Source organism: Clupea harengus, chromosome 8, assembly GCF_900700415.2.
Source record: "Clupea harengus chromosome 8, Ch_v2.0.2, whole genome shotgun sequence".
Classification (NCBI taxonomy): domain Eukaryota; kingdom Metazoa; phylum Chordata; class Actinopteri; order Clupeiformes; family Clupeidae; genus Clupea; species Clupea harengus.
The window spans coordinates 10,699,793-10,721,316 of NC_045159.1; the positions used below are offsets into that span (position 1 = coordinate 10,699,793).

General features: G+C 39.9%; 2 protein-coding genes across 3 annotated transcripts; both read right to left on the reverse strand.

Moving 5' to 3' along the window:
• Positions 1-2,429: 2,429 nt before the first annotated feature.
• On the reverse strand, positions 2,430-5,407 carry fxyd2 (FXYD domain containing ion transport regulator 2). The gene is made up of 5 exons (XM_042708457.1): positions 5,092-5,407; positions 4,782-4,811; positions 3,216-3,290; positions 2,936-2,966; positions 2,430-2,730 (listed from the first exon to the last, which is right to left on the reverse strand). Exons 1-5 carry the CDS (start codon positions 5,279-5,281, stop codon positions 2,703-2,705), a joined length of 354 nt encoding a protein of 117 aa, XP_042564391.1. The 5' UTR covers positions 5,282-5,407; the 3' UTR covers positions 2,430-2,702.
• A 3,396-nt stretch (positions 5,408-8,803) lies between these two features.
• On the reverse strand, positions 8,804-20,421 carry tmprss13b (transmembrane serine protease 13b). Of its 2 annotated transcripts, XM_031571808.2 has the most exons (13): positions 20,287-20,421; positions 17,151-17,307; positions 15,869-15,976; positions 15,138-15,263; positions 14,483-14,609; positions 13,852-13,947; positions 13,389-13,432; positions 12,884-13,046; positions 12,289-12,461; positions 11,768-11,866; positions 11,458-11,603; positions 9,405-9,557; positions 8,804-9,279 (listed from the first exon to the last, which is right to left on the reverse strand). In XM_031571808.2, the coding sequence occupies exons 1-13, from the start codon at positions 20,299-20,301 to the stop codon at positions 9,265-9,267; spliced, it is 1,422 nt and encodes a 473-aa protein (XP_031427668.1). In that variant the 5' UTR covers positions 20,302-20,421; the 3' UTR covers positions 8,804-9,264. The 2 variants fall into 2 exon arrangements, with proteins under 2 accessions (XP_031427668.1, XP_042564390.1); XM_042708456.1 differs by lacking the exon at positions 20,287-20,421 and having other exon boundaries at positions 17,151-17,538.
• Between the last annotated feature and the right edge of the window lie 1,103 nt (positions 20,422-21,524).

The following is a 21,524-nucleotide window of genomic DNA, read 5'->3' on the forward strand; positions in this document are numbered from 1 at the left end:
TATATCTAGACATGTAGTGTTGGGGAGGAGAAGAAGCCTCAAGCATGCAGCCCACTGAAAGCACTTAATGCAGGTAAGAATGTTGGTAAGCATGTTCTGCCTTGTGTCCTACTTTACCTTTATCAAAGTGTATCCATTCATAAGAACATGCTGGTGGGGGATGACTGGGGTTATGAATGGATTGGTTCACTGAAAAAGGAACATTTTTGGGTGAACTGTTCAATTAACACTGTATAGATTCTCTTAGTCGATTTTTTGGGTCATGTGCTTGATACGCTGCCAATGTGGTCTACCTGCTTTCGGTGGCTTACCTGAGAAGCACTAATTTAGAGGCTTCACTGAAAACATCGGTGGAAAAACTGCATGCAAAATATAAAAATTAGCATATTGGAGAGCACCTGGCTCTCACAGGAGCAGTACAGTATGTAAATGCTTATGTCACTTTGGTGGTTATTGAATATGATTTAAATATTTTACAGTTTCTCTAATGTGATAGCTAACCATAAATAGTAATATCTTAGTATGTTAGGGCAGGGTTAGTGCTTATAAAACTGATATGGACTGATATTTCCATAATGTCCCACTATACCTCAGGACTTGATTCCGCACTGTCTATGCTGTCTGTCTGGCTTGCCTTTGTAAACCCATTTGACAACTTGATGTACGTGGTTATCTAAGAATGTCTTATTAAAATTCACGAGCTTCCTGAAAGGTAGATGCAGCATGATATGTCTTTAAGAGGGCAAGTACTGTATATAACAAATCTGCTGGAGATCTGACAAATGACTGACAAATCTACTGACAGATTTCACTCAGTTTGAGATGTGTGTGTGTAAATGTGTACATTGTATGTGTACATTTCAATAGAAGCATGAAAATACTTAACCATACAAGTGCAGTTGCCTAGGCAACTTAAGATTGTATATCAAGGATATTTCTACGGCGTAGAGGGTACGTTTTCAGGGGAAACAACAGGTTTTATGGGAATCTCTTCTGTTTTAAGGATTCTCCCTTACATCAGGGCCAGTACTGATGTCATCATGGGCGTTTAATGATTGTGCCCACTATGCAGGGTCAGCATGCAGGGTCAGCATGCAGGGTCAGCATGCAGGGTCAGCGTGCAGCGCAGCGAGTTCTCTGCTGTCTGCACCAACGTTGCCCCTTCCATCAGCACAAAAGATAGTTGTGCTGCATAATCAACCTGCACATGTCAAACCCTACCCAGAACCCAAAATGTGTAAATCTGAGTTAACACGCCACCTTCAGGGACTCCACCTTCACCTTCAAGATCAAGTGTCAGGTTAAGATCTCTGACTAGCATTGTGATCCTGCTCAGAGCATCCGTGCCCAGCAGGTGCCAGTAGGTTCAGATTTGCTTTATCGATTCCTCATTTTTTCAATATCTTCCTGTTCAAACTATGAACCGAGCCATCTTATTTTTTGCATTAGTACCACATCCTAGATTAAGAAGTAATTGCCATCTATATTACCTACTAATTAGTTCATTGGACTAACTTCTGGTTAGAAATTGTGAAAAGTACAGGATGTTGTTCTTGATTATGACCTTGTCCTATTTCAAATCATAATATCACAATGTCTTATTCAAAGTATATAATTACACAGTATGATACTATATTAGAGGGTGATATGGTGTATTAACTTTGTATCTTATAACATTATCTATTTATTATATTGACTTTCTTGCAATGTCTCCATTGTGCATTATCCACTTTCTTGCAATCTGTCCACAGGGATAGGCACCAAAGACAAGATGGCAGCAGTCTTCCTTGATCTATGACATCACTCACAGGCTGACATGGAAAACATGATTCAGGAGAGAGAGAGAGAGAGTGTGTGTATGTGTGTGTGTGTGTGTTGCGTAAAGCATCATCGTTGCCTGGCAACAGTCTTTGCGTGGACCTCTACAATCACTGACAGTAAGGTTTAGTGCTCTTTCTTGCACTGCAGCCTTGACAAATTCTATGAGAAATCTATTTTTGTACTTTACTGCCACACCTTAACACTGAATCGTGCCTTTATTGCAGAAATCATCTTGCAGTCTTACCATCTAAATCTTCTCCTTAAGAAAACATTTTTTAAACAATATTTATATGTACTGTATATTGTATGTATAAGTGCATCTTATGACCTGAGAGATTAATCAAAATGTCAACTAAATTAATCAAACCTGTCAAATAGCAATCTAGATGATATGAACTCAACCTATTTCAGAGATTAAGGTGTCGATAGTTTGCTGGCAACTACTCTGAATATTCATTTTGATGGTCTTGCCTTCTCTTTTGAAATGCACATCCTTTACATGGAAAGGATGATTAAAGTAAGCCCAGACTGACTGAAGCTGTATACCTTTGGTGGAACATACACCATTAAAGTAGCTTGCCACCCAGTTATAAGTTAGGAAAAGTGTATAGCAAGACTGCAAATGTTTAATTTTCAAAGCAATTTTATGGTGAACTGACAACTCTTTTGAGGGGCATGAACATCACCATAAGTGTCACATTGACCTGTTTAATTGCTACGCCCTGTGGACAAAATTGGTATTGCATGCCACAAGAAATGTACATATATTTGCAGGTATACATATGAGAGGATGTGATTTTAAAACAGCTTGGTTGTGGCAGATGTTGGACACAAGCAGTTAGGTGAGCTGGATTTGGTGAACTCCTCCATGTTGTCAAAGATCAAACAACTTCATCTTTGGCTGAAAGCCTGAAAAAAGATAAAAAATCAGATAACTCTCTCTCTCTCTCTGTCTCTCGCTCATGCTCTCTCTCTCTCTCTCTCTCTCTCTCTCTCTCTCTCTCTCTCTCACACACACACACACACACACACACACACACACACACACACACACACACACACACACACACACACACAAACAAACATGCAGAATAGCTTATCCTTTTCTACTTACTTTGCTTTCATTCCACAGCTGAGTTTTTTACCTACATCGGAACAGAGAAATGGAGTCTCTCAGAGAACACCAACCAAATATTTCATATAACAACAATATTTTCACCAGGCAATGGTTTGGTATGAACATGTTCTAAAGTGTGGCCATTTTCTGTTCATGTGACAGGTCATTTAATGTAATGTCATGATTACATGTCCTAGGGAAGCATTTATTTGTCTTAAAGGACTTTTCTGTTGGTAGTGCTGTGGTACACAGCTTTTGTATATATATATATACTCACTGAAAATGATGGCAACGGCAAGGACAGAGATTACACCTGCAAAGATCAACCCTCCTCTTCTTATCAGTCCATAATCTCAGAGGGAAAGAAACAGATACGTTCATCCATATGTGCACACACACACACACACACACATACACAAAACCAAATAAACAAGCATTCACAGCAGTATCACCATGCAGTATTTACATGGTCCAAAATAATACTCAATCTACATAATCTTAAAGGTGCATTGTGTCAGACCCTACGGTGGCAGTCAAGTGCCATAGAAAATGTGAAAGGCCCTCTCAAGAGCCAGTGTTTTGGTTTGGTCCCTTATGGGCTACTGCCGAACATGGAGGCGCAACATAGTGGACTCCCTGGACTAGGACACGCTCCCTATGTAGATATGAAGGGCTCATTCTAAGCTAACGAAAACATAATGATTCCTAGTTACAGGTGATATTACACAAATTAAATAATAGTTTTAAATACTATATTCCATTTCTGCTAATAGATACCCCTCAATCCTCTACACTGTACATTTAAACACATGCTATATCATACATTTTATGTTTATAGATAAGATTCAGAATATAAATAATAAGAACAATTATTATATGGCAACGACAGTACGAGCGTTCTGATTGGCTAATGGGTAGTCATGCCAGCCGCGTATTGACATCTCCCGGTCTGATACGGATCCTTATTGCCCTCTGACGTCATCTTCAAAATGAGCGATATTGATAGACATCAACAGCCATGAGGGAATTCAGAAGCAGCGAAAATGTGTTATTGAAAGTGATGATGAAGAGTAGACTACTATAGTTTGAATCCCTTGTGTTGTTACTTTACTGTAAATTAAAGCCATTTTAGCTGAGCCATGTTGTCCGTTTTCTATTGATCATTGTAACTTGAAGTTAGCAAGTAATTGGTTGCTAGGCAACACATGAAACACACTGTGTCGTGAGAAGACTTGAGAGCTGAACAAAACGACATGTTTTCTATTTACAATTACCATTTATTTTAATTTACAAAATGAAAGGAGCTAAAAATGCCATATAATAAACAATTTACTAATCTCGACCGTTCGGTCATGCCGGGAAATATCAGACTGAGGCTTTGCCGTATCAACCTCGCTATTGCTCGGTCGATATGTTACAGCCTCAGTCTGATATTTCCCGGCATGACCTCACTAGTAGTTAGTATCAGCATAATCCGATTATAGGGACTGGTTAATGAATACTCACATGTGATTATCTCTACTGGTGATATTAAGGGGTTAGATTAAATATATCTCTATAATTATAATTATAATTATTTTTTTTTGCACTATATCTGAGTTATGTTTCTTTGATGTCTATTTTTATGTGCATGTAACATCTTTGTGCATATTATGTATTTGCTGTAAAGCACTTTGAGCTGCATTCTTTTGCATGAAAGGTGCTATATAAATAAAGTTTTATTATTATTATTATTTATATTATTGTAAGATATAATATGTTTCCCCAAAACACCCTATCCGTTTTCAGTTTATTATTTGTAACATTGTAAATGCATAATAAAGTCATGGATCCGGGGGCTCACCATACACAAAGTCAGCATCTGTATCTTCAACTGAAATAAGTGAGAATATGTTAATAATTATTTATTTGCGCTGGCATTCAAAGAAATCAGACATCCTTCACAAATAAAAAAGTTAAACATTGTTATGATAAATTGACCTGCTACATGGTGTACTCTCTCCAAACTATGCTCTTGTATAGAAGAGGACAACACAATTTAAGATATTTGCATATTACCACAAAAAAAACTGAACACAAACAGCACATTTGACCTGGCACCACAATAAGAAAGGAAAAAAAAAGGCGAAAAGGAAAGAAATAGTCGTCTTTACCGTCTCCCATCGTTAAGACTGAGTGATGTTCCTGAACACCTTGTGATTTCTGAACTGAGACAACAAGTGAGATCCAGTGATACTCCAGTCCAAGGGTCAGTAGTTTTTGGGGATGTGTAGAGTAAGGAAATGGGTGGCAGTCTGCTCCATCCAATGACACAACCAGACTGAACCTTACTTCTCCAATCATTCTACAGCTCTCAAACTAATAACAACCCCCTCTAACACACACACACACACACACACACATACACACACACACGTTGTAATCTTAGGAAAGACAAATTCTTCCAGTATACACACGAACGCACACACAGGTCCTGGTCCCAGGAAACAAAAAGTCTTCCACTCCCCAACCACACACACACACACACACACACACACACACACACACACACACACACACACACACACACACACACACACACACACACACACACACACACACACATTTCTCTCTGAATCCACAAATAGTACAAACCCCTTCACGTGAAGCGCACAAGGTCATCAGAGTTTCTCAAAGACAAATCAACAGTGGGAGGCAGATAAATGAAGCATGCAGGGCACAGATTCCGAAAGCCAGAAAGTCAGGAAGAGACAGCTAGACTCCTCTCAAGGGCAGTACTAAAGAAAGACAATGAGGACATTTTGAGTTATAGTTCTTCAATATTATACTCAATACTAGAAAAGTCAAGTGTTTTATTTCATCATTAAGCTTACAAACATGGTCCATTGCTATCTGTGTGACGTAGATATTTGATATATTTGAATACATTCAGAAACACTGAGTTCTTAAACTCTTGAACTTGTAGTTTTTTAGTGCAGTGTGGTGTGCAGAGGCTGCAGAGATTGCCTTAGCCAATGCTGTGTTCATTAATAATAGATGTGGGACACATGAATGAACTGTGTTCAATTCATTTTTAAGTGTAGCACCATAGAAAAAGGCATTATCATAAAAGCCCAAGAGCGAATCTTTTGTAAGATAAGAGTAAGTAAGTAAAAACAATGTCTCATAAAAGATGCGAGGTTTTGGGAGCAACTCAACTCATGACAACTGGATCTTTACCAAGAAGGGTTACAATAGTGAAGAGTATAGAAGGAATGAGACAGTGTGTCAATACAACACACAACAGAGCAGCACAATGCAACTGATAACATCATATAAGTTTCACTTTTTTCCTTAGAGGAGAAGGAATGTGTGAAGACAAGAAATGTGTGACGTCTTGTATGTTTGTGGATATCTAGCAGAAACTGAGAAAGCAGTATCTGGAGCACTGACAGAGAGAAGTCCGAACACAAGCACACACACACACACACACACACACACACACACACACACACACACACACACACACACACAGACGAGGTTAGTTCTGGTCTAGTGGGTGGTTATGCTTTAATCGCGGCCATGTGATGGAATACTGGAGTAAGGTTGTAGTGGAATAATTATAAAATAAACCATCTGTAACATGTATATAGAAGCATAAACCATTTTGGGTAGCAAACTGAGTTTTTAAATAGGTACATTGATACGAAGATGTATTGGATAGTTCATATATAGCCAGCAATTGCATATGTCACCAATATTAATATGTGTCCCAATCACACACACACACACACACACACACACACACACACACACACACACACACACACACACACACACACACACACACACACACCCAGCCCTATACAAAATGTCAGGGCTTGTAATTATTCAGGTAGAGGTTGTGAATGATTGCCCCTTTCCAGTTAGCAAGGAATTTTACAGCACTTATGGATTGCTGTTGCTTGCTACGTAAACTATCACTTATTACCATGACTATCTCTCTGACCCCTCAGGAACTCTATCCGTTAACCCTTGAGCTAACTAAAACACTGTTTGCTTGTTTACAACAATGACAACAAGGATAAAGGTGTTTTTGGTCCCTTTGTCTGTGGTGATTTGGGGGGAAGATCTGTCTGAGTAGTAATTTGTGGTCGACCTCCACTCAAGTTATAGAGTATTGGACCACAGGTCACAGGCCTTGGCACAGGCCTTGACAGTTGGTAAAAGCAGTTCTGCAGGAGGTTTTTAAGCTTTTTAAATCAGTTGCTTAGTGTAACAGTTCACGTCACCTATTGCACATACAATGTTGTTACATTTCATCACACTGTTCATGAGAGATATGAGATAGAGGGAGAGAGATTTGCTGGGTTGAGTAGATTACATTCAGGCTTTAGCAGTAAGATCAGGGTAAATTCTGTTCCAAAAGTACCTGCTCTTTCGATGTTTTGCTCCTGGTAAACGACTAGTTGCTAATGCTAGGTGTAGTTATACCAGACCTAGGTCTTATTATCCCTCTCTCTCCCATATTATACCAAACTACCTATTACACTACTACCTTTATGTCTACTGTATGTATATGTGGAGCCCGCCTATTTTTTTTTTTGGATTAGCTTATGCTGTAATTTATTTATTTATTTATTAATAGCCATATATTCTTCATTTTGGTTGAAACCCAGCGCATGGCTAACCAACCATAGAGACACATACGCACACACCTGAGTGTGTATGTGTACGGCTACAATATTGTTTGACCGCCAGATTCAACTAACTGCTAGAAGCTTTCTGTTTTTTCAACAGAAGAAGAGTGGACAGAGGTGGGTAGAGTAAGCAAAAGCTGCACTCAAGTAAAAGTATTGTTACTTTATAATAATAGTGACTCAAGCTGAAGTAAAAGTACCCATCACAATGATTACTTGAGTAAGAGTAAAATAGATCTCATAAAATGAGTACTTAAGTAGTGAGTAACGTCATGTGATGATAATTTGTACACCTAGGCATATGTATTATTCAAATGTTGGGTTATGCCCAATTGTCTAATAAACACAAAGTAACATAGCCATCTGCACATTCAATTAAATCACATTCTGAATAAATCGGATAAAATAATAATAAATTGAAGGCTAGATGGCTTCTGCTGGCAATTCGGGTGCCCCCTCAAAAAAAGATAAATACATAAAAATAAACATTATTATTAAAGTTAAAAATGTAAATCTCTCAGCATAACTGATATGTAAACAATAACATCAAAGACATGTCACACAAATGTTAACGCTAACAACTAAAGTAAATAAAATGCCCATACCTTACAGGCTATACAGAGATTCTCTTCTTTATTCAGTTGAAATTGCAAATAACACATTTTGATCATCCTTAGATTCTTTGGTTACGGTGTATCTTTTTTAAATATTAAATATAAAAAAGAAATGTTGGCAACTTGAAGCTGTTTGATGATGAATTGATTGTAAAATAAGATATTTGGTTTAGGCTACATTCTCACATTTTGACGTTTCACCATGATGATAAATGGGAAGACTGTTTTTGCTGTGTACGGTTGGGACATCGTTGAAGTGACTTGAACTTAACTGCTACTACAAAAGAATGTCCATTAAAAATAGCCCTAAATGAAATTTTGCTGTCCTATGTTTAGGAGATAATAGTTATGCTACGTTGTAATACATTCATATTGACAAAATCATGTATATCACATCTGTTTTTATTATAAAAGCTTCAATACCTCTTTATTCCTCATTAAGTAAATCAGATATTTTCAGATAACATCTTGATTGGGAAATCCCTTAAGGTCTGTGTTGACAGCATTGTTGTTTTTTCACACATATCTTACCATGCAAACTAAAGTACCATAAAATAGTCGCATTTCCTGTAACCAGCTCAGTGACTTCACATGTACATAATCTGCCATTGACACAGATGTGTGCCGTCACTGACAACATCCAGTGAAATCCACATCTGTCGATCAAGTGAAACAGGTCAACAGGTCGACAGCTCTGATGCCTCCATGTACATGGTCTTCCTTCCTCTTCTCTCCTCATGAAAACCAGAGCATCACACTCAACCTTAAATGTTCAGTGGTGCACTTGCATGCATCCAAAATTACACCAACACTCCACCCAGAACGCAGCACGTGATGAACTCTACACATGAATTATGTAGCAAAAGAAATTCAAATCAATCATAGATTTACACAATATTTTATTAATAATAATTACAAAAGGTGCAGAGTGTATTAAAATATTTAGAAATTATGGATAAAAGATGAATTTATAAAAACGCAAGGTTGGGTACATTCCCACAATGGTCTCCTCATGCTGGTAGTACTGCTGTCATCAAGGCCTCTCTAGCTGCATGGTCGTGAGGAGAGAAACAGATAGAGTTATGGGGGGATGTTAAGGGAGACTCTTAGGCAGGTTGACCTCCATTGATTTGGCACATGCTAATATTTGTGTGAAACTGAGAGCTTTGTTACCTGTGTATTGCTGTAGATCCAGCTTAAAAGGCTGCCAACGTTAGAGTAAACACCTGGTCTGTTCCTCTGTCCGCAACCCTCTCCCCAGCTGGTTATACCAGTCAGATACCATCTGTTATTGTCTTTACATACGAGTGGACCACCACTGTCCCCCTGTAGAATAACATTACAGTATTTAGACAAATCTTGTTTATCCTGTTATCACAAGTTATTGTGAAACAAGAGTCAGCAGTTGCTCCACCAGGTGGGAGTGATGTTATACGGTGCTGGAAAGTGGAAATGTGGAAAAGTGGATTTACGTGAAAATGGTTTAGTGCTTACTGAAAAAAATTGTGTCTTTTTTGTTAATAGAAGAGAACTGATGTTATAATAAATACAAATGGTCATTCACTGTCTGGGCAAAGAACAATAATGATAAAAGCACATTCTGCTTTATAACATTTATGACTTTATTTGTATTTGATGCAGAAAATAAGTATTTGAACCCCCAAGCAAACAGCAAGAATTCTGGCTCCCAAAGACCAGTTATGTGCCCAAGAAGCACACAGATTAGTCCTCATTAGGCCTAACAAGGTACACTTGATCTCAACTGGTGACGTGTATAAAAGAAACTTGTCCAAAGAATCATACTTCACACCTTCAACCTCACCACCATGGGCAAGACCAAAGAGTTGACCAAGGACGTCAGAGATAAGATTGTAGACCTGCACACGGCTGGAATGGGTTACAAAACCATCGGCAAGCAGCTTGGTGAGAAGCAGACAACTATTGGTGCGATTATTCGTAAATGGAAGCAACACCAAACAACTGTCCATCGCTCTAGGTCTGGGGCTCCATGCAAGATATCCCCTCGTGCGATATCGGTGATCATCTGAAAGGTGCAGAATAACCCCAGAACTACACAGGGGGAGCTTGTGAATGATCTCAAGGCAGCTGGGACCACAGTCACCAAGAAAACCATTGGCAACACACTACGCCGTAATGGTTTGAAGTACTGCAGAACTCGCAAGGTCCCCCTGCTCAAGGAAGCACATGTACAGGGCCGTCTGAAGTTTGCCAATGAACACTTGAATGATTCTAAGGAGGATTGGGAGAGGATGTGGTCAGATGAGACCAAAATCAAGCTCTTTGGCATCAACTCGACTTGCCGCATTTGGAGGGGGAGGAATGCTGAATATGACACCATCCCCACCGTCAAGCATGGAGGTGGAAACATTATGCTTTGGGGCTGTTTCTCTGCCAAGGGTACAGGACGACTCCACTGCATCGAGGGGACTATGGATGGGGCCATGTAACGTGGAATATTGGGCTTGAACCTCATTCCATCATTCCCTCATTCCCTCCCATTGAAAATGCAACCTTAAGGATTTGGAGAGGATCTGCAAAGAGTAGTGGACCAAAATCCCTCCTGAGATGTGTGTAAACCCGGTGACCAACTACAAGAAAAGTCTAACGTCTGTGCTTGCCAACAAGGGTTATTCCACCAAGTACTAAGTCATGTTTTGCTAGGGGTTCAAATACTTATTTTCTGCATCAAATGCAAATTAAGTCATAAATGTTATAAAATGCAGTTTTCTGGATTTTTTTGTTGATATTCTGTTTCTCACTGTTAAAATACATCTACTATTACAATTATAGATCACACATTTCTTTGCAAGTGGCCAAACTTCGAAATCGGCAGGGGTTCAAATACTTATTTTTTTTCTGTGAAATGGGCCGCACCCACCTCAACCATGCATCAGAGCTCATATTCTCTCACCCTGTGTCACATACACACACACACACACACACAGACAGACAGACACTCTCATAGCGCCACACACACCTAATAGCCACACACACACACACACACACACACACACACACAATCTCATTGCCAGATACACACACACACACACACACACACACACACACACACACACACACACACACACACACACACACACACACACACACACACACACACACATAATCTAATAACCACACACACACACATAATCTCATAGCCACACAATGGCATACAGTTGTGAAGGAATGATCCCAGTGGTCGTACCTGGCAGGAATCTCTTCCTCCCTGTCTCAGGTCTCCTGCACAAAGCATGTTCTTGGTGATGCGGTTTCCATAGACCTGCCTGGAATTACATGCCCTTGACGAGATTATGTCCACAGACACTTCCATAAGTCCTCTGGAACCACTCACTAAATGTCAGACACATACACCCACACACACACACACACACACACACACACACACACACACACACAATGAGAAAGGTGAGATGACATACATACAATGTCCAACTGATATCAAACAGACTCTCTTCTCCAATACTTTGCTTATTCTCTCACAGAAATAGGCTCACCTCCACCCTGTGTTGTGGTCCCAAATCCAGTAGTCCAGCATGTTGTTCCAGGAAGAACCGTCTGGCCAAATGCTGGTAGACACACAGGCTGGATGGTGTCTATAATACATCGTAAAAATAATATTAGAGTCACTATAAGGGGTAGAAAGTATATCTGTTGAAGCTCTTTCAGCTTCATAGTTTATTGATTATTTAGCCACCATTCATTTCTAGCTGAAAGATAAAATGCAGTGCAAAGAAAAAAACAACAAAGGGCCCTTTTTTGAAATCTCATTTTACTTCCATCCTGAAGAGGACTATGTTATTAAAAGTCGGCCACGGAATTCCGCCATGGATTTACAAATGTTCTGTCACACAACTAATACTGTGGGTGTGCTAATTTTGGTCAGAGCATTAGAAGAATGAAAACCAAAAGTTGTTACTATGAATCTATACTCTAATTCTGTCCCACCCAAAACCAAATGTTAGTTGCTACGTTGCTCTGTTAAATAGGAGAGTGTGTTAAACACACATGCACTGACTAGAGGAGGCCACAGGTCGACTGAGTTTCAGTAGGGCGATGTCGTTGTTGTTGGAATTGGCGTCGTAATCCTTATGTAGGACAATCTTCTCCACGCGGTAGGACATCTGAAGTTCCAGCTGAGACACCATGCCCATGTAGACACGCCAGTTACTTGGTGACTGCCCCGCAGAACTGTGGAACAGATAAGACAAAAGGGCTGATAAGAATACATGGTGTGACAGACAGCATAGGGCCTCAGTCAAAACTCAGTGGTACCCCAATGCGAATGAGTCTGTATTAGTCTGACAAAGGAGGAAAAATTGCTAAATAAAATGTATGCAAAATATTAAACGACTAGCAATCTTATTCTTATGCCAGATTGTAGAAACTGTTCATTCAGTGGGCATTGTTTTATGAGTGAGTGCATTAACTTTATGTGCCGATTCTGTGTCATCCAGTTAGAAAAAGTTGACCATATTTTGTTAGTGATGTTTTTGTTACAGCCATGGCTTGTTTTAGAGTTAATCTCACAAATAATTAATTAAGTAATACAGAGGTAAATAACTGTTGAAAGGACACAATATTTTCTTTGTTTCACATGAATGATGACAAACCCGGAGAAGCAGTGGGCTGCTGTTATCACAAAATCTGGGGAGATGAGAGACCCTCCACAGGTGTGGGAGCCTCGGAAGTGCAGGCTGGCTTGCCAGGGCCACTGACCCAACTCTGCTTCAACGCCCCCTATGATCCTGGAGGAGGATTGTGGCCGCCCGCAGTCTAGGGTGGTATGAGAGGGGAGGGGAGGGGAGAGGTGTGAAGGAATGTTGAAGGTAGAGAATGAGAGGAAGGACCATTTGGAGTGAGGAAGATTCATTATTAGCTTTTCCTTAAACGTCTACACAACTGCTGATGGACCTCAAAACAAATGAAAAATACAGTCATGACTGTCATGTTTATAAAGATACATTCTATTTTTTGATCTATGACACAAAAAACTTTTTAGGTGCTTATTCAGATCCTACTGCATGTCGTGCAAGGTGTAGATCCTCTATTCTTTATGACTGCAAGGAAAATGGTGAAGAAAATGTGTATAGATAAAAAAAAATGTTGAAAACTCACTGCTGCATTCCAGACTCACAGTCAGCTGGCTAGGGCAGGAGGTACTACAGCCAGAGAAACAGATACATAGAGTTCATGTTAGCTTCAGTGTTTTTGGTTCATTTTTTGTGAGGATTGCTTTGGTACTGGTAGATGTTGTGCAGACAAATTGTCTCTCGAAACTAATGGTGTTGAACAACATGTCACACGAGATACAATCACTGTTCCACAGATTGTGAAGATACCGTCTACTGCAGTGTAAGGTAAAGCTCCTTAGAATTCTTATGAACTTCCTGAAAACGTGTGTTCGTGTACAGCATTACTGTAATATGTTTGAATGATGACAGATGTGAGCACTCAGGATTGTGCTGAATTTTAATTCTCTATAAAGAGCAATCAGTTGGCTCCTAGGAATGTGAACAATATGATACTCATGTGTGCTCAGGTGCGGTATACAGGTGTGTTGATATGGACTGGTACTCACCTGACTGTAAGCCTGCCCTGTATGTTATCAGATGACTTATCTGCTGCTGACAGAGTACTAGAAGATGAATCACCCACAGCTCGATAGGTGTGGCTTCTAAATGACACACACACACACGCACACACACACGGCACATTCTTAAGGCAAGGCAATGCAAGTTTATGTATACAGCACAATTCATACACATTGGAAATAAAAAGTGTTTCACAAATGAGCAGATAAAAAAGGTAAAGTGCACCATAACAGTTAAAATGCTCAGAAAAATGTCAAGCTTCAGGAATGAAATCTTGCAGGTCTATTGAGTGAAACTGCACATAGCAAACTTGAACTGTGTGTGAGAGAGTCTGCCTCAGCTCATTTATCTAACTTATGCACTGTGTACATGAATGTGTATGTGTGAAAGTGGGCATATGTTATGGTGTATATGTCTGTATTTACATGTTTTATTTACATTTGTCATGTGTTAGTCTGTCAGTGTGTCAGCTATCTGTGTATGCCACCTCCATGTGTGTATGCGAGTGTCAGTGTGTGCATCAGTCCATGTTGGTGTGTATGTGTGTGTGTGTGTGTGTGTGTGTGTGTGTGTGTGTGCGCGTGTGTATTTGTGTGTATGTCCACGTCGTGTCCATACCTTCCAAAACCCAGCTGGGAGCAGGTGAGATCTGAAAGGCTTTTACTCCACCCCTGGGAGCAGACAGGAAGGAAGCGTCCCGTTATGGAGGTCTTGACCTGCAGCTGGTTGTCTGGCCCGAAGCGCACTGCAGAGGGCACCACACCACCATAGCCAAACACAATGTTTACTCCAACACAGGGAAATCACCTCACAATTCAACTGAGTTAGCTTGGTGAAGAACTGGTTATAAATGCTATTGCGCTTGAAAAACCTTGAAATATGTATTGTGCTTAATAGGGCTCCATGAGAGTAAACTGATGCAAAACTGTATAAAGAGCAATCTAAGGAAGAACTATCTAAGGAAGAACAATCTAAGGAACAGCAATCTAAGGAATGGCATTTAATCCATTTAAAGACAGAGCCACGTCTTACGCCATATTCTTCATCATTATGCTTCTCATATTTTAGCTTACAAATAAGAGACGTAAAAGTTAAAGGTAAACTACACGAAAAGTTAAATCTGTGTGTGCTCTCCACTCTCTCTCTCTCTCTCTCTATTTTTACATTTGTAAATACAGCAAGGACTTCTAATATATATATATATATATGTATATATGAATCCATTCTAATAAAGACATGAAAGGAATTGAATGTATAAATCCAGTCCACTGACCACAGACAGACTCATCGCTGCCGCGTGAGCAGTCGTTGTGGTCATCACAGAGCACGGGGGACGCGGGGCAGGTGTCTGGGGGCGACTCTCTGGGACGGTTCGCCAGCAAATCTGAGCCATACCGCACTGGGTGAGACAGGACAGGGTGAGACAGGAGAGGGTGAGACATGAAAGGGTGAGACATGACAGGGTGAGGCAGGAGAGGGTTTCACAAGTGTCAGAACTTAGACTCGCACCGCCTCATCTTCATCTAGTATGTGTAGGCTGATGACACACTGAGGAACTGTTTATAGGCAACAGTGATGGGGAACATTACTACTGTCTTATTGTCTGAGTTCCTCTTGCACAATAATGGCAAATTGAACAAAACTCCATCACTGACACTCACTGGTGCGTCTTTCATTGTGTTCAGCAGTGTCGCCCACCAATATGTACCACAAAAGGTTCCCAAATGTGTTGTCAGCCTTTAGCGTTAGCTTTTGTAATGGTTAGATTATCTCTTGAAGCTCAGAGGATTGGTAGCCTAGTGATACCCACATGCTGATGTTAGACAATGATAACAAAGTACACAACACAAAGTAAACATGAATGTGCTCATGACAATATTCCCACTAAGTCAAATTTGCCATGTAAGGTGTGAAACAGTGCTGATGAATCTGAAATGAGTGTGTGTGTGTGTTTGTGTGTGTTTGTGAGTGTGGGTGTGGGTGCGTCTATTTTTTGCAACCTACTTCCCAGCCAGATGGCGACGGCCACCAGACCAAGGGCGAGCGCAATGCCCCCTGAGCTGCCATAGGAACAAGCGCGACTCCTGCTGGGTAACTTCCTGGGGGGCGGGTCTTAAGAAAAACAGGAATACTTCAAAAACAGGTTTTTAACTAAAAGAAAAACACTCATTAAACAGCCCTCTTTCTGCCCCAGGCATAATAGAGTGGTTTCTACTGTTTCAGGTTTCTCCATACCAGAGATTTCACAACTGGATTCACAATGTAACATATGTATACTATAAATACTATATATTTACTTCAGTTTGTAGGCCATAGGAAAAAGACAAGGCCTTTTCTTTCCTACGGCTGATAACATTAAACACTTAATGATTGTGAGATTTGGAGCACAATGTGTTCCTACAGCATTCATTCTGCTCAGTGAACCATGAATTTCCAACAGGTATGTAGATTTTTGCGGCCAAAGTTCAGTTTTCTCACCTATTCCTTCAGCAGATTTTCTCAATAAATAACATATTACTAACCTTTCCTCAATCTCTCTATTACAAATGTTGCTATAGTTTTGCTTTACTGTGAGGACATTCACATTTCTCAGAGAAAATCAAGAAGTAAAGGTTGAAGGTGAGTGTGCCTTTAACATAAAGATACAGTGACTGTGCAGTGAAGTTATACAAGTGGCGCTTCTTGGTCTGATGACTTGGGGCTATAGCCCTGAGTATTTAAGCCCTAAAAACCGAGGTGTTTATGCCAAAACAACAGACAGATTGTGTAACAGAGTGGAGACTTGACTTGCAGCATCTGAAGGAGTGAGTACAGTGTACACAAAGTTGGAAGATATTGGCACTCAGATAAAAAAAAAAAAACATAAACAATCTGATTCAATGCCAAAATTAGTTTTACTGTCGTGACTATATAGCTAGATATAAGCTAGATAGCCCTTACATCAATAATTAGCCTACGGTGAACTGACTGCCATGTCTGTCAAGTGAAGGTTTCTCTCTCTCTCTCTCTCTCTCTCTCTCTCTATCTCTCTCTTTTCAATAGCTAGAAACACCCATAAGTGATACTTAAGTTGAGGCAAACGTTTTGAACAATTAAAGACTTTAGTGTCAGTTAATTAATTTGTTCATCTGTCTAGCTCATCATCTATCATTCCATCTATACATCTATTCATTCATTCTGGTCAAGAGTCTACTCTCAGGTAACCAATAGAGACAGCCTCACTAAGCAGGTGATTTGCACGTGCCCTCTTAAGTTTCTCAGGGAAAGACTAAAAGGGGTCCAGTACCTACGCGAGTGACAATGACAGGGGTCACCACAGGTCGAGGGCCGTACTGCGGTAGGGTTGGGGGTGGATGCCAGACTGGGGCCCCATCCGTGGGGGAGTAAGGAGGGGGTCGCTCCGTTGACCCTGTGACAGAGTAGTAGGCAGGAGGAGCATCTGACTGGGAAAAGGGAGAGAGATTCATTAGCAGAGATAACTAATCAACAACAAAGATATGACACTTGATGTTAGAAAGGCTTAGAATCAGTTGAGATGTCTTGGTCCTGTAATATATGGTCTTGTTTTTTTAGACAATAAATAAAGTGACATCAAATCAGCTTTCTGCAAAAGCAGATAACTGGGTTAAAGTGAATGATCCAAAAGGTAGAAGAAATCAATACTAAACAAAACCATCAGAAAAAAAACAATAAAAACAGAGCACTGTATTCCCCAGCCTTTCAGAATCCTACACAATTTACACAAGCTAAATCAGGAGGTTAGTGTGTGAGGTGGATGAAGGTAAAGTGTAAATACTTGTCAATGTCAATATTGTCAATATATCTTCACATGTCATTAGGGCTTATGTGGTCAGTCACATTGGTTTTTTTTCCACCTCTGATTAGGTATCTTCACAGGTGTTTACTTCTATTACTATTTAACTAGGTTTCACTTCCTGCCCGAAGAGGACTGTGCAGTGGAAATGCTATGCGTCATGGAGATGTACAATGTAGCGTTCAGTTGGCCAGAGTTCTGTAAAGGAAGTATTACTGTTTTTTGGGGCGGGCATTGCACTTTCTGTTCATATAAACACACTCATGTAAAGACACATTCTTTGCATCTTCAGATATAGCAAAAAGTAGAAGTTTTATATCCAACCAAGACGTAAAGAAACACATCTGTGTCTTCATCACTATCAGGATGAAGTACTGGTCCTCCCCTAGAAGGCTGTTAAATGACTGGCTGCTCATCCAGAATGCTAAAGCTAGAACCACTGAGCACACGAGTCCAAAGCTTTTGTTTCCGCTTTGGTTTCCAGGCAGTCAAAGAAGTAAGGTGCAGTTATTAATTGGTTTCCTAGTATCAGAAAGACTCGCTTGGGTTGACATATGAACAACACACCATGATTCAGCATTTGGCTCTGTTGCTCTCTACTGCTGCAACTCTGCTGGTAGAATAGTTCCTCCTCTTTCCAAAAAGGCTTAAAACGCTCCTATTTGCCTGTGTCTCATTAAACTATGCACTTAACCTTTATTTCTCCTTTATTTAAATTTTCTTTTATGCTTAATATTTTTATCTCTATTATTCACCAGAGTATTCTGCCATTATGTCCTTCTATGAACTGTTGTGGTGTGATATATTTATTCTTAAGTGTTTACTGAAGGTTTTGCATTACCTTTGTGTACTGAATGTTCTGTACAAATGCACTTGCCTCACCTTCGGTGGAACAAAAGAGAGGTGCCTTTGTAGTGACACATTTACATGATCCCGGTGGAGCATGGAGGCAAGTTAAATAAACACATCTTCTCTCCTGGTCTTGTTCCACTCCGTTCAAACCTGATCTGTCTGGGTTTGAAACTAAATGCCCACAGTTAATCCTTCTGAATCCTTCTAAAAACCTTTCCCCATTTTTGGCTGATAGCAACATTGGACAACCTAAAAACGTCTGAGGACATGATAATCTGGCAAAAATCTTTAAGACAGCACCTTGTCAAGTGCTCCTTCAGCCAAAGATTCACATTTACTGTACATTTTTAACTCATTAAACCTCATCACTACAATGATTTGACCAGAGAGCTACAACTACAATGTGGCTCCTGAATCAGCTTATATCCTTCATACAGCATGCTGACTTGAGGGATAATGTATTAATGTGTTAACCATAGTGCTGTGTGTCGCTATTGGCAGGTCCCAGATGGTGAGGCTGTGAAAGTAAAGCCAGTCTTTAGAGGGAGGGAGACACTTACGGAACCCTGTTTTGTGTCCCTGTAGCTCAGCTGATAAATACAGTGCTACAAACACCACGGTCATGGGTTTGAGGCCCGGGGGAATACATTTCAGTTGAAAATAATTAATATTTGGACATAAACTCATTTAGGAAAAATGTGTCTGCTAAATGTGAAAAGTATATACATGCTATTGCTGAAAATGATCTAGTACATTAACAGGTTCTCAGTGGAAAGTTGAACATAAACCCGAATAACCCCCTCAAAAATATCCCCCAACAATCCGAGGGTTCCCAATAGACCTTTTTTCCATTTCAATAGAGGACACAAACCAAATGAAATGTAAATCATTTGAGCTCATGTTTGCATAAAGAAATGTGGCAAGAAGTGTGGAAGTGTTTCACTACTGACGTGACTGAATAACAATAAAGTTCTTTATTTTGTTCCACAAAATCATAAAAACTTTCTATGACACTCTATTTCCTCTACCCTTAATTTAGGTTGGTGCAACGTTTGTTTATTGTTTGTTTATCCAAATGTTTCAAAAAAGATGACACTGTGACACACCTGCCTGTGACTACAAAGGTGGGTATGTTTGGAAACCATGCTCTTCCTCTTCCTCTTCCTCTCTCCGCACCTTCTCTAGTGAGATGAGTCACATAGTGAAATGTAAGGTCTCAAAGCTCAAATCTGACATTTTCTTGACTTCATGACATAGACTGTCTCTGTCTGTCAAGTGGTTATGCTTTTCTGTGCCATTCAACGTCAAACAACCAGAAAAGCAGTATACAATGTTATCATACAAGCACCATAACGGGTGGCTGTACACACCTGTGAGATGTGTACATAGGTTCAAATGGCCGACATAACAAGACAATATCCAGCACATGACATCCAACATTGTTATAGCTACAGCTCAGTCTAGCGAACAACAGCATCATTAATGAAACAAGTGTTCAGGTCAAAACGAATGTGTAACATAATGTGTAACATGTCACACAGACATTGTAACCTCAATGGTTTCTCCCTTTTCCTAAAAACCCATTTTTGCTTTTCACAAAAGTGACATGTTCTATGTTGAACAAAGCTCACAAGCACTCCTACAGAAATACTAACAAGCAGAATAGACCATAAGTTGGACTCTGTTAACCTTTCAGTTAACCTATAACCAGTATATTAAAAAATAAAAAGCTAAGTTTTTAGTGAGAGATACCAACCGGATAATCTGCCATAGGATGCTGTTGGGTGATAGGAGCTCAGTAGTGCTGCTTTAGCTCTTAGTCCTACTCCTACTTAAAAAACGTCAGTGGACCTGTCCAACAGGTAAAAAATGATCCTTCTCTTACCCTCCCTCTCTCTCCTACTTTGTCCTTCCCTTTCTCTCTTACCGGACAGGTTTCACAAGGCAGCACGTGGTGACCTAGACACATTACACATACACACACACACACACACACACACACAAATACACACACACACACACACACACACACACACACACACACACACACACACACACACACACACACACACACACACACACACACACACACACACACACACACACACACACACTTGTGTCTCCACAGTTTGATAAGCACACAAACCACAAATGGATGACAAACAACTCCTGGGACTTTTATAAGCACGGTTGACCAAAAGGGTTTCTTTCCAGTCACAGGAAAAAGCCACACAGTCCCTGAGCACACAAAAGCTTTGTGACAAACCTGTTCTCTATGGAGCTATAGTCAGCTACTAATGATGGGCTGTAGAGAATGCAATGGTGGTTGCAAGGGACGTTTTGCGTGAAACCAATTGCAAGGACATGAGACAGAAATGTGAAGGCAAACCATTTACAGCCCTTTTCCATTCAAAAGTGTTTTTGATTCCCGTTAAATTCAATACATTACATACCTGTCAGCTGAAAGAATGAGCTAAATATACCTTGTGTCGTTCTTTGCCTTTGACTCAAGCGTTCAACGTCACACAGGATTATTATTCAGTTTGGTGCTTCATGTCACAAGTACGACATCAGCAATGTGTAAGACTGAGCATGAGTCATCTGAACTGCTTGTATTTACTGAAGGAAAGTGTGGAAAATTGTGTAAGTATTTTTTTCCTCTTCAAAGTGCAATTAGTATTCGTGAATAGTACATGTCTATGTGTGCTTGAAATCTAAAGGCAAAAATCTTTTTCAAAGGCATACTGGTTGTTCAATAACAGTTCTTTTCGACTCTGTAAAAGACTCTATATTGCAAAAAGCATTCAAATCATTAAACATGATTATATGATTTGTCCAAATATGCATGTTTTGTAGATGTATTTCTTTAGGTGTACATTGTAGGTGTTTTTATGGTTTGGTATTGAGTAACAGATATTGTAGGTATTCACACATCTGTAGAATCTAGAATATATTTAACCAAATTTGAGGGCTTTCCCCATACAGACTTCATAC